General features: G+C 35.6%; 1 protein-coding gene across 2 annotated transcripts; it reads left to right on the forward strand.

Annotated features, from left to right (window-relative positions):
* The first annotated feature begins 4 nt into the window (after positions 1-4).
* Positions 5-9,307, forward strand: LOC127073749 (uncharacterized). Of its 2 annotated transcripts, XM_051014959.1 has the most exons (9): positions 5-480; positions 836-2,131; positions 3,061-4,785; positions 5,481-6,467; positions 6,543-6,569; positions 7,382-7,486; positions 7,739-7,828; positions 8,266-8,382; positions 8,462-9,307. In XM_051014959.1, the coding sequence occupies exons 1-9, from the start codon at positions 424-426 to the stop codon at positions 8,960-8,962; spliced, it is 4,905 nt and encodes a 1,634-aa protein (XP_050870916.1). In that variant the 5' UTR covers positions 5-423; the 3' UTR covers positions 8,963-9,307. The 2 variants fall into 2 exon arrangements, with proteins under 2 accessions (XP_050870916.1, XP_050870915.1); XM_051014958.1 differs by having other exon boundaries at positions 5,481-6,569.
* Positions 9,308-14,292: the final 4,985 nt, after the last annotated feature.

Raw genomic sequence — 14,292 nt, forward strand, 5'->3', positions numbered from 1 at the left:
TCTCTAAATAAGGTGTAATCATTCTGTCAAATTGCAAATTTTGCATTAGCATAATATAATATGAAAATGGTCCTCCCTAGCAGAATTAGTAAACCTGGTTAACATTAATCTTACTCTACTTAATTTTGCGAAATCAATTCCTCGAGTTTCCTTCCCTCTTGTTTCCTTTCCACTCACTTTCTTTCTTTCCTAATTTACTATTACTCTCAAAACCCTAAAAAACCACAACCCTCACTTTCCACTCTCAATTTCCGCAGCTTCCCAATTCATTTCCTTTTCCTTCAAATCTTTTTTAATTATTTTGATTTCGTTTTGAAAATCGTTCCCAATTGAAACTCATGTATTCAGTTTAATCTATATGTCAATTTTGATTGAATTTTACATTTCTTAACCTTAATCACTACCTGCATTTGTGGTTTCGTGATGGAGGAAAGTGAAGCAATTGATGATCAGAACTCAGGATGGTTCCAAGTCAAAAAGGTTTTTCTTTTTTCTCTTTTTTTTTTAAATTAAAATTTTTCAATTCGGTTGATGCAATCTACATTGAGTTCTTATTTGCAACTGTTTTCTTCTTTGTCGTTGTTGATTTTCCTATTTAAGAGAGAGATAAAGGAAAAATGAGTTTTTTTAATACAGTTTTTTAGTATCACTATCATCTGTTTTCTTTAAGACTAGTTTGTAATTTGGTTGTGGCAAATGCTAATTCTTGTTCATTTTCTCTATCTTTAGATATATAATATTTGAGTCTCGGATTGAAGATTGTTTACTTTTGTTATGGATTGTTATGCAAGTTTTAGTTACATTCCTTAATTTTTGTTGTTTCCATGTTATCCAGAAGCATAGGAATGTTTCGAAATTCTCCTTGCAGAGTTGGATGGGGGGATTTTCGGGTAAAAGTTCTTCTAACTCTCAAGGCAAACAGCAGTCCATGAATAAAAAGGAAAACAATTCACATGGAAAGCAGAAAACTCGTGTTTCTAGGTCCAGGGAGAGTTTTTTACAAAGCCCTGTCCCTGCAAGTGTTGCGAGTTCCCCTTCTGTGTCAAACGAAGAAGTGGGCACAAGCTATATTAATACAAATGTGAGTAGACCTGAAATTGTAATTCAGAAGTCAGATCCACTAATTAGCACGGAATCAGAAGGTAAACATGAAGAAGCTATGAAGTTACACCATACTGATAAGACGGATGTAGCCCAGCAATCAAGACGGGGTGATTTGAGGGAGGGGTGCCTGACACTGCCACCACATGAGAACTTGATTGGAGTTGGAATCAAGTTTGGTAGTATTGGAGATGATAGTTTGCTTAGCCGTAGAAAGCATGAAAATACTTCTGATCATGGTGATTCATATCATGCCCAAGAAAAAGACTCGACTGCACCGTCTGCTGGTGAAGATGCCATTCCTGACCCAAACTCCTCATTTAGATGCGAGGATGAAGTATTGGGAGATGATAGTAATGATGTTAAGAATATATCTCTGGAGCATTCCAACATTCAAGAAGTGAATGGGGAAAAAGTTGGTCTAGATGATGATACATTATATTGTGATGATAAAAATGAAGTAAATAAACCAGCAACCGACCATGAGGTTGATCATGAACATTTGTCTGCCAAAGATGATGCTGTGGTTGCAAATCAAGTGCATAGCCTTGTCAATGTGGCAAGTGATATCAAAATTTCGGAAATGGAAGAACAAAGTTGCAGCTCGGGGAAAGTAGTTACTTCTTCACAAGTGCCCGAGATTTTCACTGATTCCACTCCTGTTGAAGAGGTTAGGGATCAAGCAGATGGTAATGTTGAAAATGTTTTTTCTGGATCACATAATATGGATGCTCTAGAAGAAGCCGATTCAAATGAAAAAAGAGAAAGGTTTAGACAGAGGCTTTGGTGCTTTCTATTTGAGAATCTTAATAGGTCTGTAGATGAACTGTATCTTCTCTGTGAACTAGAATGTGATTTGGAGCAGATGAAAGAGGCAATTCTTGTTCTTGAGGAGTCTGCATCTGATTTTAAAGAGCTAATCGCTAGAGTTGAGGAATTCGAAAAGGTTAAAAAGTCTTCTCAAGTAATTGATGGAGTTCCAGCCATTTTGAAGAGTGATCATCGCAGGCCACATGCTCTCTCATGGGAGGTATGCTTGATCATATGTTGTTGCTATTAGCTTGCCTCCTTCCATTCTTCATGTTGACATATTGTGGTTTCAATATACCACTATGTGCCTTTCATGGGTTTATGTATTGACTTGATGTTGTGGACCTGCATAAGGGAAAAATAATTTATTCACTAATAACAAATTCATCATTTTTAAAAAAGCAATGTCTCCCTGAACTAAACAGATGTATGATGACCGTCCGGGTTTTCCGATTCTCAGAAAGGATGAACTCTAAAGATGATTACTACACTTGCTATTTTTGAATGAGGGTCAATGTGAGTGTAATGTGCATGTACATTTAGTAATCATCTGTATGATAATATTATGCACAGTTACAGTTTCCTTTCACTACTGTGTTTTGTTTCTTTGACTTTGTTTTAATATGATATAACTTGATACTGAAGTTTACACTTTTTTGCCCTATGTGGCATTTCAGAGGGATACATTTTTCTCCATGACTATGCCCATCTTGATATGTCTTTTCAATTCTACATAAACATATAGCCATGTATGAGCAAATACATATTTGGAGTCTCTCTATGTTGTATGATTGTGTATCAATATGTTAGGGTCAAATCAAATGTAAGCTTATTAACCTATCACTTTGAACAAGATCTTACGAACTTACCCACCATTGGGGGTTGTTTATTTTATAACTTATGCATGATATGTCATTCCAACTGGATCCAGTTTACAACTTGCGCTATTATAAATGTTGTAATTTAGACTAAATATATCTGTGAGGACTTGTGGTCTTGTCCTGTGTAATTTATTGTTTCCCGTAAGCAGGTTCTCTGACTTAACATTCAAGATTATGAATATTTCCTATTAGAAATCTGCTCAATGTATTTCTTATGCTAAATTTGTTAAGTTGCAATGCTAATTTCGTTCAGTTGCTCTGGTTCTAGGTCCGCCGGATGACAACTTCACCCCATAGGGCAGATATACTGTCTTCATCTCTTGAGGCTTTTAGGAAGATTCAACAAGAGCGTGCTAGTAATAACACAGAATATTCCATGTCTAAATGTTTGACTTCTGAATCTGTTGGCAATGTAAAAATAGCCAGGGTCAGTGATGAAACAAACAGTGCCAAAGATCCAGTGACTAAGTCAAGAAAGCATATTGTATCTTCTGTTTCTATCACGGTGCAAAGTGGATGTGACACACGCAAAAGCATATTAGCTTCAGAAGTTAATTTATCAAAATTATCTCCCTTGGAAAGTTGTTCTTCTTTTGCTACTATCAAGGGTAAAAGAGACCTTGGATCTGGGGCTGACAAGCTGCTTTCTAAGAAAGATAAGGCACCGACAGTAGTTATTAATGAGAAGAACTCCAGGTCCACAGATAACCTTAGAAGGCAGATACTGCTGTCTGAAAAGGATAAGGATAAGAGGAGTACTGCACCGGGAAAGTCCTTGAATGCTTGGAAGGAGAAGAGGAACTGGGAGGACATACTTTCATCTCCATTTCGTGTTTCTTCCCGCATGTCACATTCACCAAGCCTCAGTAGGAAAAGTGCCGAGCGTGTACGTACACTGCATGATAAACTAATGTCTCCTGAAAAAAAGAAGAAAACAACATCCGACTTAAAAAAGGAAGCTGAAGAAAAGCATGCTCGGGCTATGAGAATCAGAGGTGAGTTAGAGAATGAGAGAATCCAAAAGCTTCAGCGTACGTCTGAAAAATTAAATCGTGTGACTGAGTGGCACGCTGTTCGTCATATGAAGTTACGAGAAGGCATGTTTGCCCGCCATCAACGGAGTGAATCTCGTCATGAAGCTTTTCTAGCTCAAGTGGCAAAGAGAGCTGGTGATGAAAGTAGCAAAGTAAATGAGATTCGATTCATTACTTCCTTAAATGATGGAAATAAAAAATTGATATTACGTCAGAAGCTTCATGAGTCAGAGTTGAGAAGAGCTGAAAAGCTTCAGGTGATTAAATCTAAGCAAAAGGAGGATCTAGCGAGGGAAGAAGCTGTTCTGGAACGCCGAAAACTCATTGAGGCTGAAAAGTTACAGCGTCTTGCTGAGATACAACGGAAAAAGGAGGAGGCTCAAGTCAGAAGAGAAGAAGAAAGAAAAGCATCAAGTGCAGCACGGGAGGCAAGAGCAATTGAACAGCTCCGTAGAAAGGAAGAAAGAGCCAAAGCACAACAAGAAGAGGCTGAACTTTTAGCACAAAAATTGGCAGAAAGACTTAATGAGAGTGAACAACGTCGCAAGATTTACCTAGAGCAAATTCGGGAGAGAGCAAATTTGAGGGATCAGTCATCCCCTTTGCCCCGTCGATCATTGAATAAAGACGGACAAGTTAGGTCTACACCCACAAACAGCAGCGATGATTCTCAGGCAAACATTGCATCTGGAATAGGTTCTAGTCTTGGAGTTGGCAATATCGCATCACAACCCTCAATAAAGAGAAGAATTAAGAAAATTCGACAAAGGCTTATGGCTTTAAAGTATGAGTTTGTTGAGCCCTCTCTTGGCGGTGAAAGTGCTGGAATTGGATATAGAGTAGCAGTGGGTGCTGCCAGGGCAAAAGTTGGCCGGTGGCTTCAAGAACTTCAAAGACTTCGGCAAGCAAGAAAAGAAGGGGCCTCAAGTATAGGGCTGATAATTTCTGAAATGATCAAGGTATTATTTTTTCATTCACTGGGAATTATATCTCTATCCTTTTCTCTGGATCCTTAAAACAAGAAGTTATAAAATGTTTCAAAGTTAAAAGCTTGAGTTTTGTTCAATTTATGTGCATTGAATTTTCAACCCTACACTTTGATTAGGAATCTTGTGTAAATTCATACATCACTTCAGGAGAGCTCTTGTAGTCTTGTTTAGTTAGTGAACAACTATTTTCCTGGGAAAATTACCAATTATTGTCAGTGTTGGCTTCTTGTTATTCCTCCGCTTTTCTATTGATTTTTCTCGTTGATGCTTGCACACTATGAAGCACGGACACGCCAAAAACGACCCCGACACTGACACGGTGACACTGATAATAATTAAAAAAAATGAATAAATCAACCGTAATCACAAGTGTCAGTGCAGGTGTCTAACACAGACACGGACATGGACACAACTTTTTGTAGAGGTGTTGGTGCTGCATAGCTTGCACATGTCTTTGTTTTGGTTAGTAAGAAATTGTAGATCAATAATTCTATGGACGATTGTCTCACCAACTCCTTGTTTCTGAGTACCAGATTCCAATTTCGTAGGACATATTTACAGTTTAAATATCCATGTTGCCTCTTGATATTGTGGAATTTATGGATAATTTTTTTAATTGCTTTAGTAAATTTTAACATGTCAGTTATACTAATTATTATTTATAGTATTTGGAGGGAAAGGACCCTGAGTTACAAGCATCTCGACAAGCTGGACTACTCGATTTTATTGCTTCTGCCCTGCCTGCTTCTCACACATCCAAACCTGAAGCATGCCTGGTTACATTGCACCTGTTAAAACTTCTGAAAGTCGTACTGTCTGCACCTGCAAATAGGAGTTATTTTATTGCACTGAATCTTCTGCCTCCAATCATCCCGATGCTTTCAGCAGCTCTTGAGAACTACATAAAGATTGCAGCGTCTCTAAGTACTCCTGGCAATGTCAGTTTACCCTCAACTAAAACATCAGTGGAGAACTTTGAATCAATTTCTGAAATATTAATTAATTTTTTATGGACTGTTACTGCCATTTTTGGCCATATAAGCTTAGAAGCAAGACAACTTCAGATGCGTGATGGTTTGCTCGAGTTATTAATTTCCTATCAAGTGATTCACCGGTTGAGAGATCTTTTTGCACTTCATGATAGGCCTCAGATGGAAGGGTCAGCATTTCCTGCCCCTATTGTCTTAAGCATACATCTTTTGATGGTTTTGACTTCCAGACCTGGTAAGTTGAGTTATATTGACTGGGAATCTTCCCCTGTGGCAACAGAGCAGGAGATCGGCAGTGAAGGGGTTAAGTTTGCAAATTCCGTACTCTCTGTAGTGAAGAACTCTCGAGGAGATTACAATCCCTTATTGGTGATCAATGGTGGTTCAGTTATGCCTTTGCCTGATGTTCCCGAGGATAGACCACTGGATGAAATAAGTAAGGTGAATAGAAATGAAGACTCGTTTTCTAATGGCAAGGGCTCTGAATTGGAGCATGATAGTAGTTCTGTTAAATTGAAAAACAATGATGTAGAGAAAATCGCCAATCTAGATGAATCCAAGAAAAGCCAGAATGATGATGTTGTGACTTCTGTTGTTCCCCAGAGAGATGAAAAACCTACAGCACAGAAAAATGAAAAAGAGTCAAATTTGGCTCAGCCAGTGGTATTCCTTCTTTCATCTGTTTCTGAAACTGGACTTGTCAGTCTCCCTTCTCTTTTGACTGCTGTTCTTCTGCAGGCAAACAATAGATCATCCTCTGAACAGGTATTTTTGTGCAACATGCTATTATGCAAAATCACTTATACAAGTAATAATTTATGTCAGAAAGTCTTTATTATGAAAACTCATTAGATATATGATATTTCTAATATCCCACATATTTTATTATTCCCTTTTCATTTTCTATTGTATGTTTGTGAGTATATTATTGTTTTCAAAATTATTTTGCTGCTAAATATTCCAATGGTATTCCTTCCTCCCTAATTATAGGATCCTATTGACTTTTTGTTGTCTCTTTTTGTAAGACCTCTTTCAAATTTTCAACTGCATTAATTATTTCTTTACCAACACGAGGACCGCTAACAGTACACTCTTTAACACACTTTCAAACACTCTTATTTATTGCTTAAAATTCATATGGCCCACACGAAATCACATGAGTCCCATATAAATTTGGTGGGACCTATATGAGTTTTAACCAATAAAAGAGTGTTGAAAAATGTGTGTCAGAGGGTATATTCTTAGCATTATTCTTACCAACATACTCCTAATTATGTAACATCTTTTGCTGAAAATAGTACTAGTAAATACCATAGTGGAAACAAATTAATTCTCTCTTGAAGGATAAATTTGTAAAACAATATCAATTGTAAATAAGTTTAATATTTTGCCATCAACTTTCTTAAATTTTGTGATTAAGTCCACGGGGTCCTATATTATTTAGGGTTGGAAGTAGTAATTTACTACCATGATGGATTTAGGCCATAGTAATTTCTTATTCTTCTCCTTGTGTCTCTTGATAATAAGTCACTATTTTTCTTGAGTTGTTTGAAGTTCAATAATTCAATTTCTTCTAGGGCTCTTTTATCCTGCCATCTAATTTTGAAGAGGTGGCAACTGGAGTATTGAAGGTGTTGAATAACGTGGCTCTTTTGGATCTTGCATTTTTGCAGAGAATGCTGGTAAGTTTGCGGATTCCACTTATAATAATGATAATAATAAGTTATATTTCAAGAAGCTGTATGTTGAGACAAAGAAAGCTTATAATAATGATAATAATAAGTTATATTGAAGAAGCTGTATGTTGAGACAAAGAAAGCTTAGATATTTAAGGTTGATTTGGTATGTTAGATCATATTTACTCTCTCTATCTCCTTCCTGGTGCCGGTTATTGCACATATTTTCTTATATTCCCTTTTCTGTTTTGCTCATAGGCTATGCCAGATCTGAAAATGGAAATCTTCCATTTAATGAGCTTCCTTCTTTCTCATTGTGCCAGCCGGTGGAAAGCTCCTAATGATCAGGTGACTCATCTACTACTACAAAAAAAGAAAAAAACATTAGTACTTTGTACTAACGAAAGACTTATCTTGGCCTTCGTAACCCTAACTTGCCTAACTCTAGAACCTTGCAATATAAATCTCGCTGACCCATATATTTAGTTTTACTTCCATGAAACCCCCCAAACATGAAGGATAACTATTTCTTTTTTGTTTTCCCTTCTAATTTTTTGGTTCACATCCCTTCCGTACACAAACAAGAGGATACACATAACTTCCAAAAGTAAAGGAAATAATAGTTGCAACTAGTGCGCGCTTTGCTTTCGAAGCATTTATAGCTCAGATTATTACCTTTCATTTATATTCATGCTATGTTAGTATCCTGATGCTTTCAGTTAATGTGTCAGGGGCTATGTAGCTACAGCTAGTTTAATGCCATAGTCTGCAATTTTTTTTTTCAGATTGGTTCGCTCATGCTTGAATCATTATCCCTCCTTGGTCACTTTGCACTGCTTCATCCCGGAAATCAAGCTGTCCTTCGATGGGGAAAGAGTCCCACACCCACCATCCTCCACAAGGTCAACAATTAAGAAATTATGGTTAATTTTTTTAATCAATTTTATTAAGATAATCTAATGCTCAGTTGTAATAATACAGGTATGCGATCTGCCATTCGTTTTCTTCAGTGACCCAGAGTTGATGCCAATATTGGCTGGCACATTAGTTGCTGCATGCTATGGGTGCGAGCAGAACAAGTTCATGGTTCAGCAAGAACTGAGTGTTGACATGCTACTTTCCTTGCTAAGATCTTGCAGAACTGCTGCAACTGCAACTCAGCTTAGTTCAAACTTAGATAGTATCCCAACAGATGAATCTAGTGGGAGTAATCAATTAGCTATTGCAAAACACGGCCGTTCCAATGGCAAAGGCACCAGGGCTTCCTTCGGAAATGGCGGTGCTTTGGGAAATGGCAGGAAAAGTAAGACAAGAATCCTGCGGGACGGCAAGGCAACTAAGAATTCAGACGAAGTGGTTCCCAAGTACAAACAATTTAGTTCTGAGACGTCACATTCACTGTTGCATTATAGATTTCCTCACAGTTTCCTTGATAAAATAGAGCAGTTCTTTTCAACTGATGTTTCCAACGAGGTGGATTAAGTCTGAGTTTAAGTTTTGTGATCTCTTTTTGACACTTCAAGGATCTTCACACGTGCCTGTACACATCAAATGAACATACATAGAGCTACCGATGCCCTGAAGACATTAATCTGTCTGAGTAAATAATATAGCAATACACGAAGCATGATTTTTAGTCATTTAATGCCAAAAAATACTTAATAGTTCGGGAAATACACAGGAAGGCCGGTTTAGGCATTTTTGCAAATGTAGTACATAATAATGGAAGAGTGGCCGGTTAACTACCATAGTATTGTAGTTGCATTATGTCTCAAGGTGAAATGTTGGTTTACATTTCGTTTTGTGATAAAAAAAATATCTTTTCTATCTGTGTGGTTGATCCATTTAGAATCTCCGAAGGACAAACATCTCTAGAAGGTATGTTGCAGTGGCTGTCTGTGTCTGTCAACGGTATGACACTTTTTGGATCGGTGTCCGACAATTGTATGATACTCTAAAAAATGGTTGATTTCTTTACTTCGACATGACATTCTTTGGATCAGTGTTCGAGAACGACATGACACACTTGTCATACAAAGGTTGTCTAAAAAATGATTGTTTTCTTTGCTTCCATACTCTTTGGAATGGTGTACGCTAGCCGTATGACACTTGAGTTAGAAAATTCAAGCCGAGTGTTATATAAAAATTTGTTTATTTTTGTTTGAATACATCTAATACATTTTTTAGGTAAATTTCACACACATTTAGAAGAGTTAAGCAACTAATAATAATGAGTTTTCATTAAAAAAAAAAAGTTTGACAAAAAACAAGACAACACAAGTTTAGATTTAGAAGAAGAAAAGGAAAGAGCATAGGGTCATGGTTCCTCCATCTCCTAAGTTATTGTAATGTAACTCTCAAACCCTCCCTTCTCGTCTCCTTTCCCCCCTTCTCGTCTCCTTTCATTCATCTTTTCAAAAATCTAACCCTTCACCCCATCAAATCAATTCTAGTTACACCAACCAAAACCTCAAAAGGTATCGTAGAAATAAACATCAACATATCCATTATTCTCTTCACCCTAAAACCTTAGTCATTACTGTGATCCGTTACGATTTCAATGTCCGTGATGAAATTAATCTTGTGTTTGCTTCTATGCACGCTTTCTGTTTGTTGTTATGCTACTCCACATCGTTCGATTCTTCTTGAGGTTAGTGATAATGATCAAAGTGGAGCTGGTCGTGATTATGATGTGGAGCTTAATGCAACTAGTTTTGAAGGATACTTCTTCTACTTTCGCTATTGTTGAATTCTTTGCACATTGGTTAATTTTTGTTGATTTTGATTGATTAACTTTATGTTGTTGGAATGAATGTGTTGAATTCTCTTATGGGTACTAGAAAGTTCATTTTTTTTAAATGAGGGTAATTTTTGATGGAGTTTGGGATGCCGTTTTAATCGGTAAACTAGATCTGTAGTGTTAACAAATGAGGAAAGATGAATTCTACAATGAGATGTTGTTTTTTATTGTTACTGTTGGTCCTTTTGGAATTGGATGCATTATGAAAAATAATATGGAGTATATTCAAGTTGTTTCTGGTGCAGAACACATGTACAACATAATGTTCTAATATGTGTGTTGCGACATCTGATCTATGGCAACAGACAAATGTTATTGTAGTTTTTGTTCAGACTTATTATATCCAAGATTCACTATAGAAAAAGATCTTTTAAGTGATTTAATTTGGATGTTCTGATGCAACATGTGGAACATGATGTTCCAGCATGTGTACAATGCAACATCTGGTCCTGGTTAGCAGACCATAATGAATGTTTTTAGGTGTGAAATTTCTGATTGAATCTAAATCATATTTGTTGTAGATTATTTAGCAATGTTTGTTTGATTTGTTTGACAGTTGTTGAACATCAAATCAAATTTAAATGATGATTTAAATTTGAACTTGAAACATAACAAATCATATCTTTTATTGGAGAGATTTAAGGAGCAAATTAAATCCAACTGATTCAGGTATTATTTGGACGAATTTAATTTGGATATCCAAGGAGAAAAAACCTAAAATGCATTATTATATAAGGAGACTCAATTCTCATGTTTAAGAGAGAGTTTTGTGCGCAAGATTAAGATCTTAGTGATTAGGGTTTGTGAATCATTTGCTTCTTGTATTCCACGCTAATACCATCATAATAATTAGTGTTGAATCTTATTTGTGTACACCATTCTATGTTTTAGTAACTTGACATAGTTGTTGGTTTGTCTTAGTTGAGTTGTAAATTCAACAATCAATAGAGTTGTTATTGAGGTTGATCACTTAAGATTAGTGATTGAGAGAAAGTGAGAGGGGTTCTCATATTTAGAAGGGATTCTCATATTTAGGAGGAGTTCTAAATAGAAAGTCACTAGGATTAGAAAGAGACATTGAACATAATGTAGTTGGTGTTCCTATAAGACTAATTGTACTAATTCGAAGTAGTGAATTTACCTTCTTGGATAGAGTGCCCTCAAAATGTAGGTGTTGTTTGCACCGAACTGGGTTACCAATTTCTTGGGAAATTTCACTGCTTTATGCATTGTGTTATTATTGTTTTCTCTCTAGTTTAACAAGTTGAACCAGTTGTCCCAACACCATGTTCAACATCTATCCTTTCAGGAACATAATTATAATATATATGCATTAGAGCAAACACCTTGTTCTATTTGGGTGAGCTCTAAGGAATATATTTTCTGTTCAGATGAACAACTCTAAAGATGGAGGTTTAGTCAACAAGCCACCTGTTTTGGATGACACAAGTTATGACTATTGGAAAAAAAAGATGATTACTTTTCTTAAATCCATTGACAACAAAACTTGGAAGGCTGTGGTTAAAGGTTGGAAACATCAATTGATCACTTTTCATGATGGTTCAACAAACTTAGAGCTTGAAGCTGGTTGGTCCAAAGATGAAGATGATGAAACTCTTGAAAATGATAAAGCCTTGGATGATATATTCAATGGTATGGACAAGAACATGTTCAGACTAATCAACACTTGTATTGTAGCTAAATAAGCTTGAGAGATTCTCAAAACTGCTATGAAGACACATACAAGGTTAGGATGTCAAGACTTACCATTAACATGTCAAGATGAATAAATTTGAACCACAAACATAAGCCGTTTAAGAAATGTCAAAGGTTAGGATCAAAGCCGTTTTAGCAATGTCCAATAAACAATTATACTTTTTCCACCATATGGGTGAGGGTGAACACACTGAAAACTCGAATTTGTCCTTTATATATTTCCGAAATGCATCTCTGGACGCACTTAAACTGCACATAACGTTTCATAAGTGACTCATCCATCCCATATTTATCAAAAAAATGATCGCAAATGCATCTACGAACTCACCATTAAACAATTATGGAGATGCATCTCCGGATTAACCTTTGATAGTACTTTGTGCTTAACAAATGAACCATCCACCCCGAACTTGTAAAAAAATGGTCCAAAGATGCATCTTCAAAATAACCTCTGAAAGCATTTGAGAGTTTTGCCTTGGCAGTAAATATTCCAAATTGATATTTTTAGGCCGCATACACTAATGTTATATTAAGACCATGCTAATTATATTCAAGATAATCAAAATCGAATCGGTCGTTAAATTGGGATGCACAAAGGTTCAAGGTTTAAAGGTCAAACCGAGATTGGACCAAGGTCAAACCTATAGTCCTTAAATGTTTTAGTTTTAATTTTTAATAGAATATAATAAGTGATATTAAATAAAAAATAATTTAATAATCAGAATTTTACACATAAAAAAATTAATAATAATTTTTTAATATATGAATATTGAAGAAAATGGTCTATTTTTACAAATGAGAAAAAATAGTTGAGGCAAATGAGAAAAATCAAATAGATCTACTACGATTTTTCTATTTTTTAAATGATTTTTTAAATAAAATCAATGTTATAACAATAATAATAAATAATAATAATAATAATAATAATAATAATTATTATTATTATTATTATTATTATTAAGTTTGAATTTTTGACATTGTTTTTCACTTCAAATTCTACCATTGCAAAGTTTGCATACAGAGAGATTGTTAGTAAAATTTTGTTATTACTATGATTCACTCTTCTGTTTCTCAATTCTAGCATTCTTTGTATAATATCATAGATCGATTTATAGAAAGAAGGATATTAAAACTCTTAGAATTTCTATAAGGTTTCTTCAATTATTATTTTGTCTATACTTTTCCAAGTCTCTTTGAGAGAACTTTTGTCCTAATGAAATCTTATACGATGGAAGGATTTTGTGGGAATAATTGGTGTATAACTATTAGAGATAAGGTTTATCATAATCACTTTTATAGGTTATTAGACTGTTATTTCTTTTTCCCTTTTATCTCTTATGTTCGTTAGTTTGTTACTATTTTTTAGGTCCAATAGCTTATATAAACGGCCAATTGTAACCTTTATATTTCATGAGAAACATAGATGCATAAATCTTTATAGTTAACCTTCAATATGGCATCCGAGCACGACGATTCCGATGATGATCAATCTGAGCAAGAACCTCAATCCACCCTCATCCCACCTAACCCTGCATACACTCTAAATAATTCCGATAACTCAGGAAACCCTCTTGTTTCTTCAACCTTGAATGGCAACAATTACCGTACATGCCTTCGAACCATGAAAATCGCTCTGCGCGCGAAGGTGAAACTCGATTTCGTTGATGGTTCTATCAAGAAACCTGCCCGCAATTCTACAGATTTTTTCAATTGGGAGAGAGCATATTCCATGGTCATGACATGAATTATCAATGCGATCGATCCAAATATGCATGGAAGCATCTCGCACGCATCAACTACCTGCGAAATTTGAATTGATCTTGAAGAAATATTTGCCTACATAGTTGTTTACAATTGTTTTCATTTCAACATGCTTCATCTGAACTAACTTCTATCTTCTCCAAAATAATCACCACAACTTGTGTATTTAATAAGAGAGAAAGAAACGTGTTTCCTCTAGCTCAAAGTGGTGTGGATGAGAAAGAACAATTTTCATTATGTCATGCCATTTTTATTAGTCCCACGTCGCCAGACTACTACTATGAATATAAATCAAGGATTTCTTAACGCATCTTTATATTTCTTAGCAACCACTCAAAATTACTTAAATGTTTCCAGATTTTGGAGATGTATCTTCGGACGCACCAAATTCTAAATGAACGTTTAAATATTCTGGAGATGCATATTAGTAACAATTTAAAATATACTATACATCACACTCAGAAATTATTATACACGTGAATTGGACCGGAGATGCATCTCCGTAAATATTCCGGATATACATCTCCGTAATATA

This window comes from Lathyrus oleraceus, chromosome 4, assembly GCF_024323335.1.
Source record: "Lathyrus oleraceus cultivar Zhongwan6 chromosome 4, CAAS_Psat_ZW6_1.0, whole genome shotgun sequence".
NCBI classification, from domain to species: domain Eukaryota; kingdom Viridiplantae; phylum Streptophyta; class Magnoliopsida; order Fabales; family Fabaceae; genus Lathyrus; species Lathyrus oleraceus.

Coding starts and splice junctions, on each gene's coding strand:
- LOC127073749 (XM_051014958.1), top strand. CDS start 424: ATGGAGGAAAGTGAAGCAATTGATGATCAGAACTCAGGATGGTTCCAA. Junction 2,132..3,060: donor CACATGCTCTCTCATGGGAG/GTATGCTTGATC, acceptor CTCTGGTTCTAG/GTCCGCCGGATGACAACTTC. Junction 7,829..8,265: donor GGAAAGCTCCTAATGATCAG/GTGACTCATCTA, acceptor TTTTTTTTTCAG/ATTGGTTCGCTCATGCTTGA.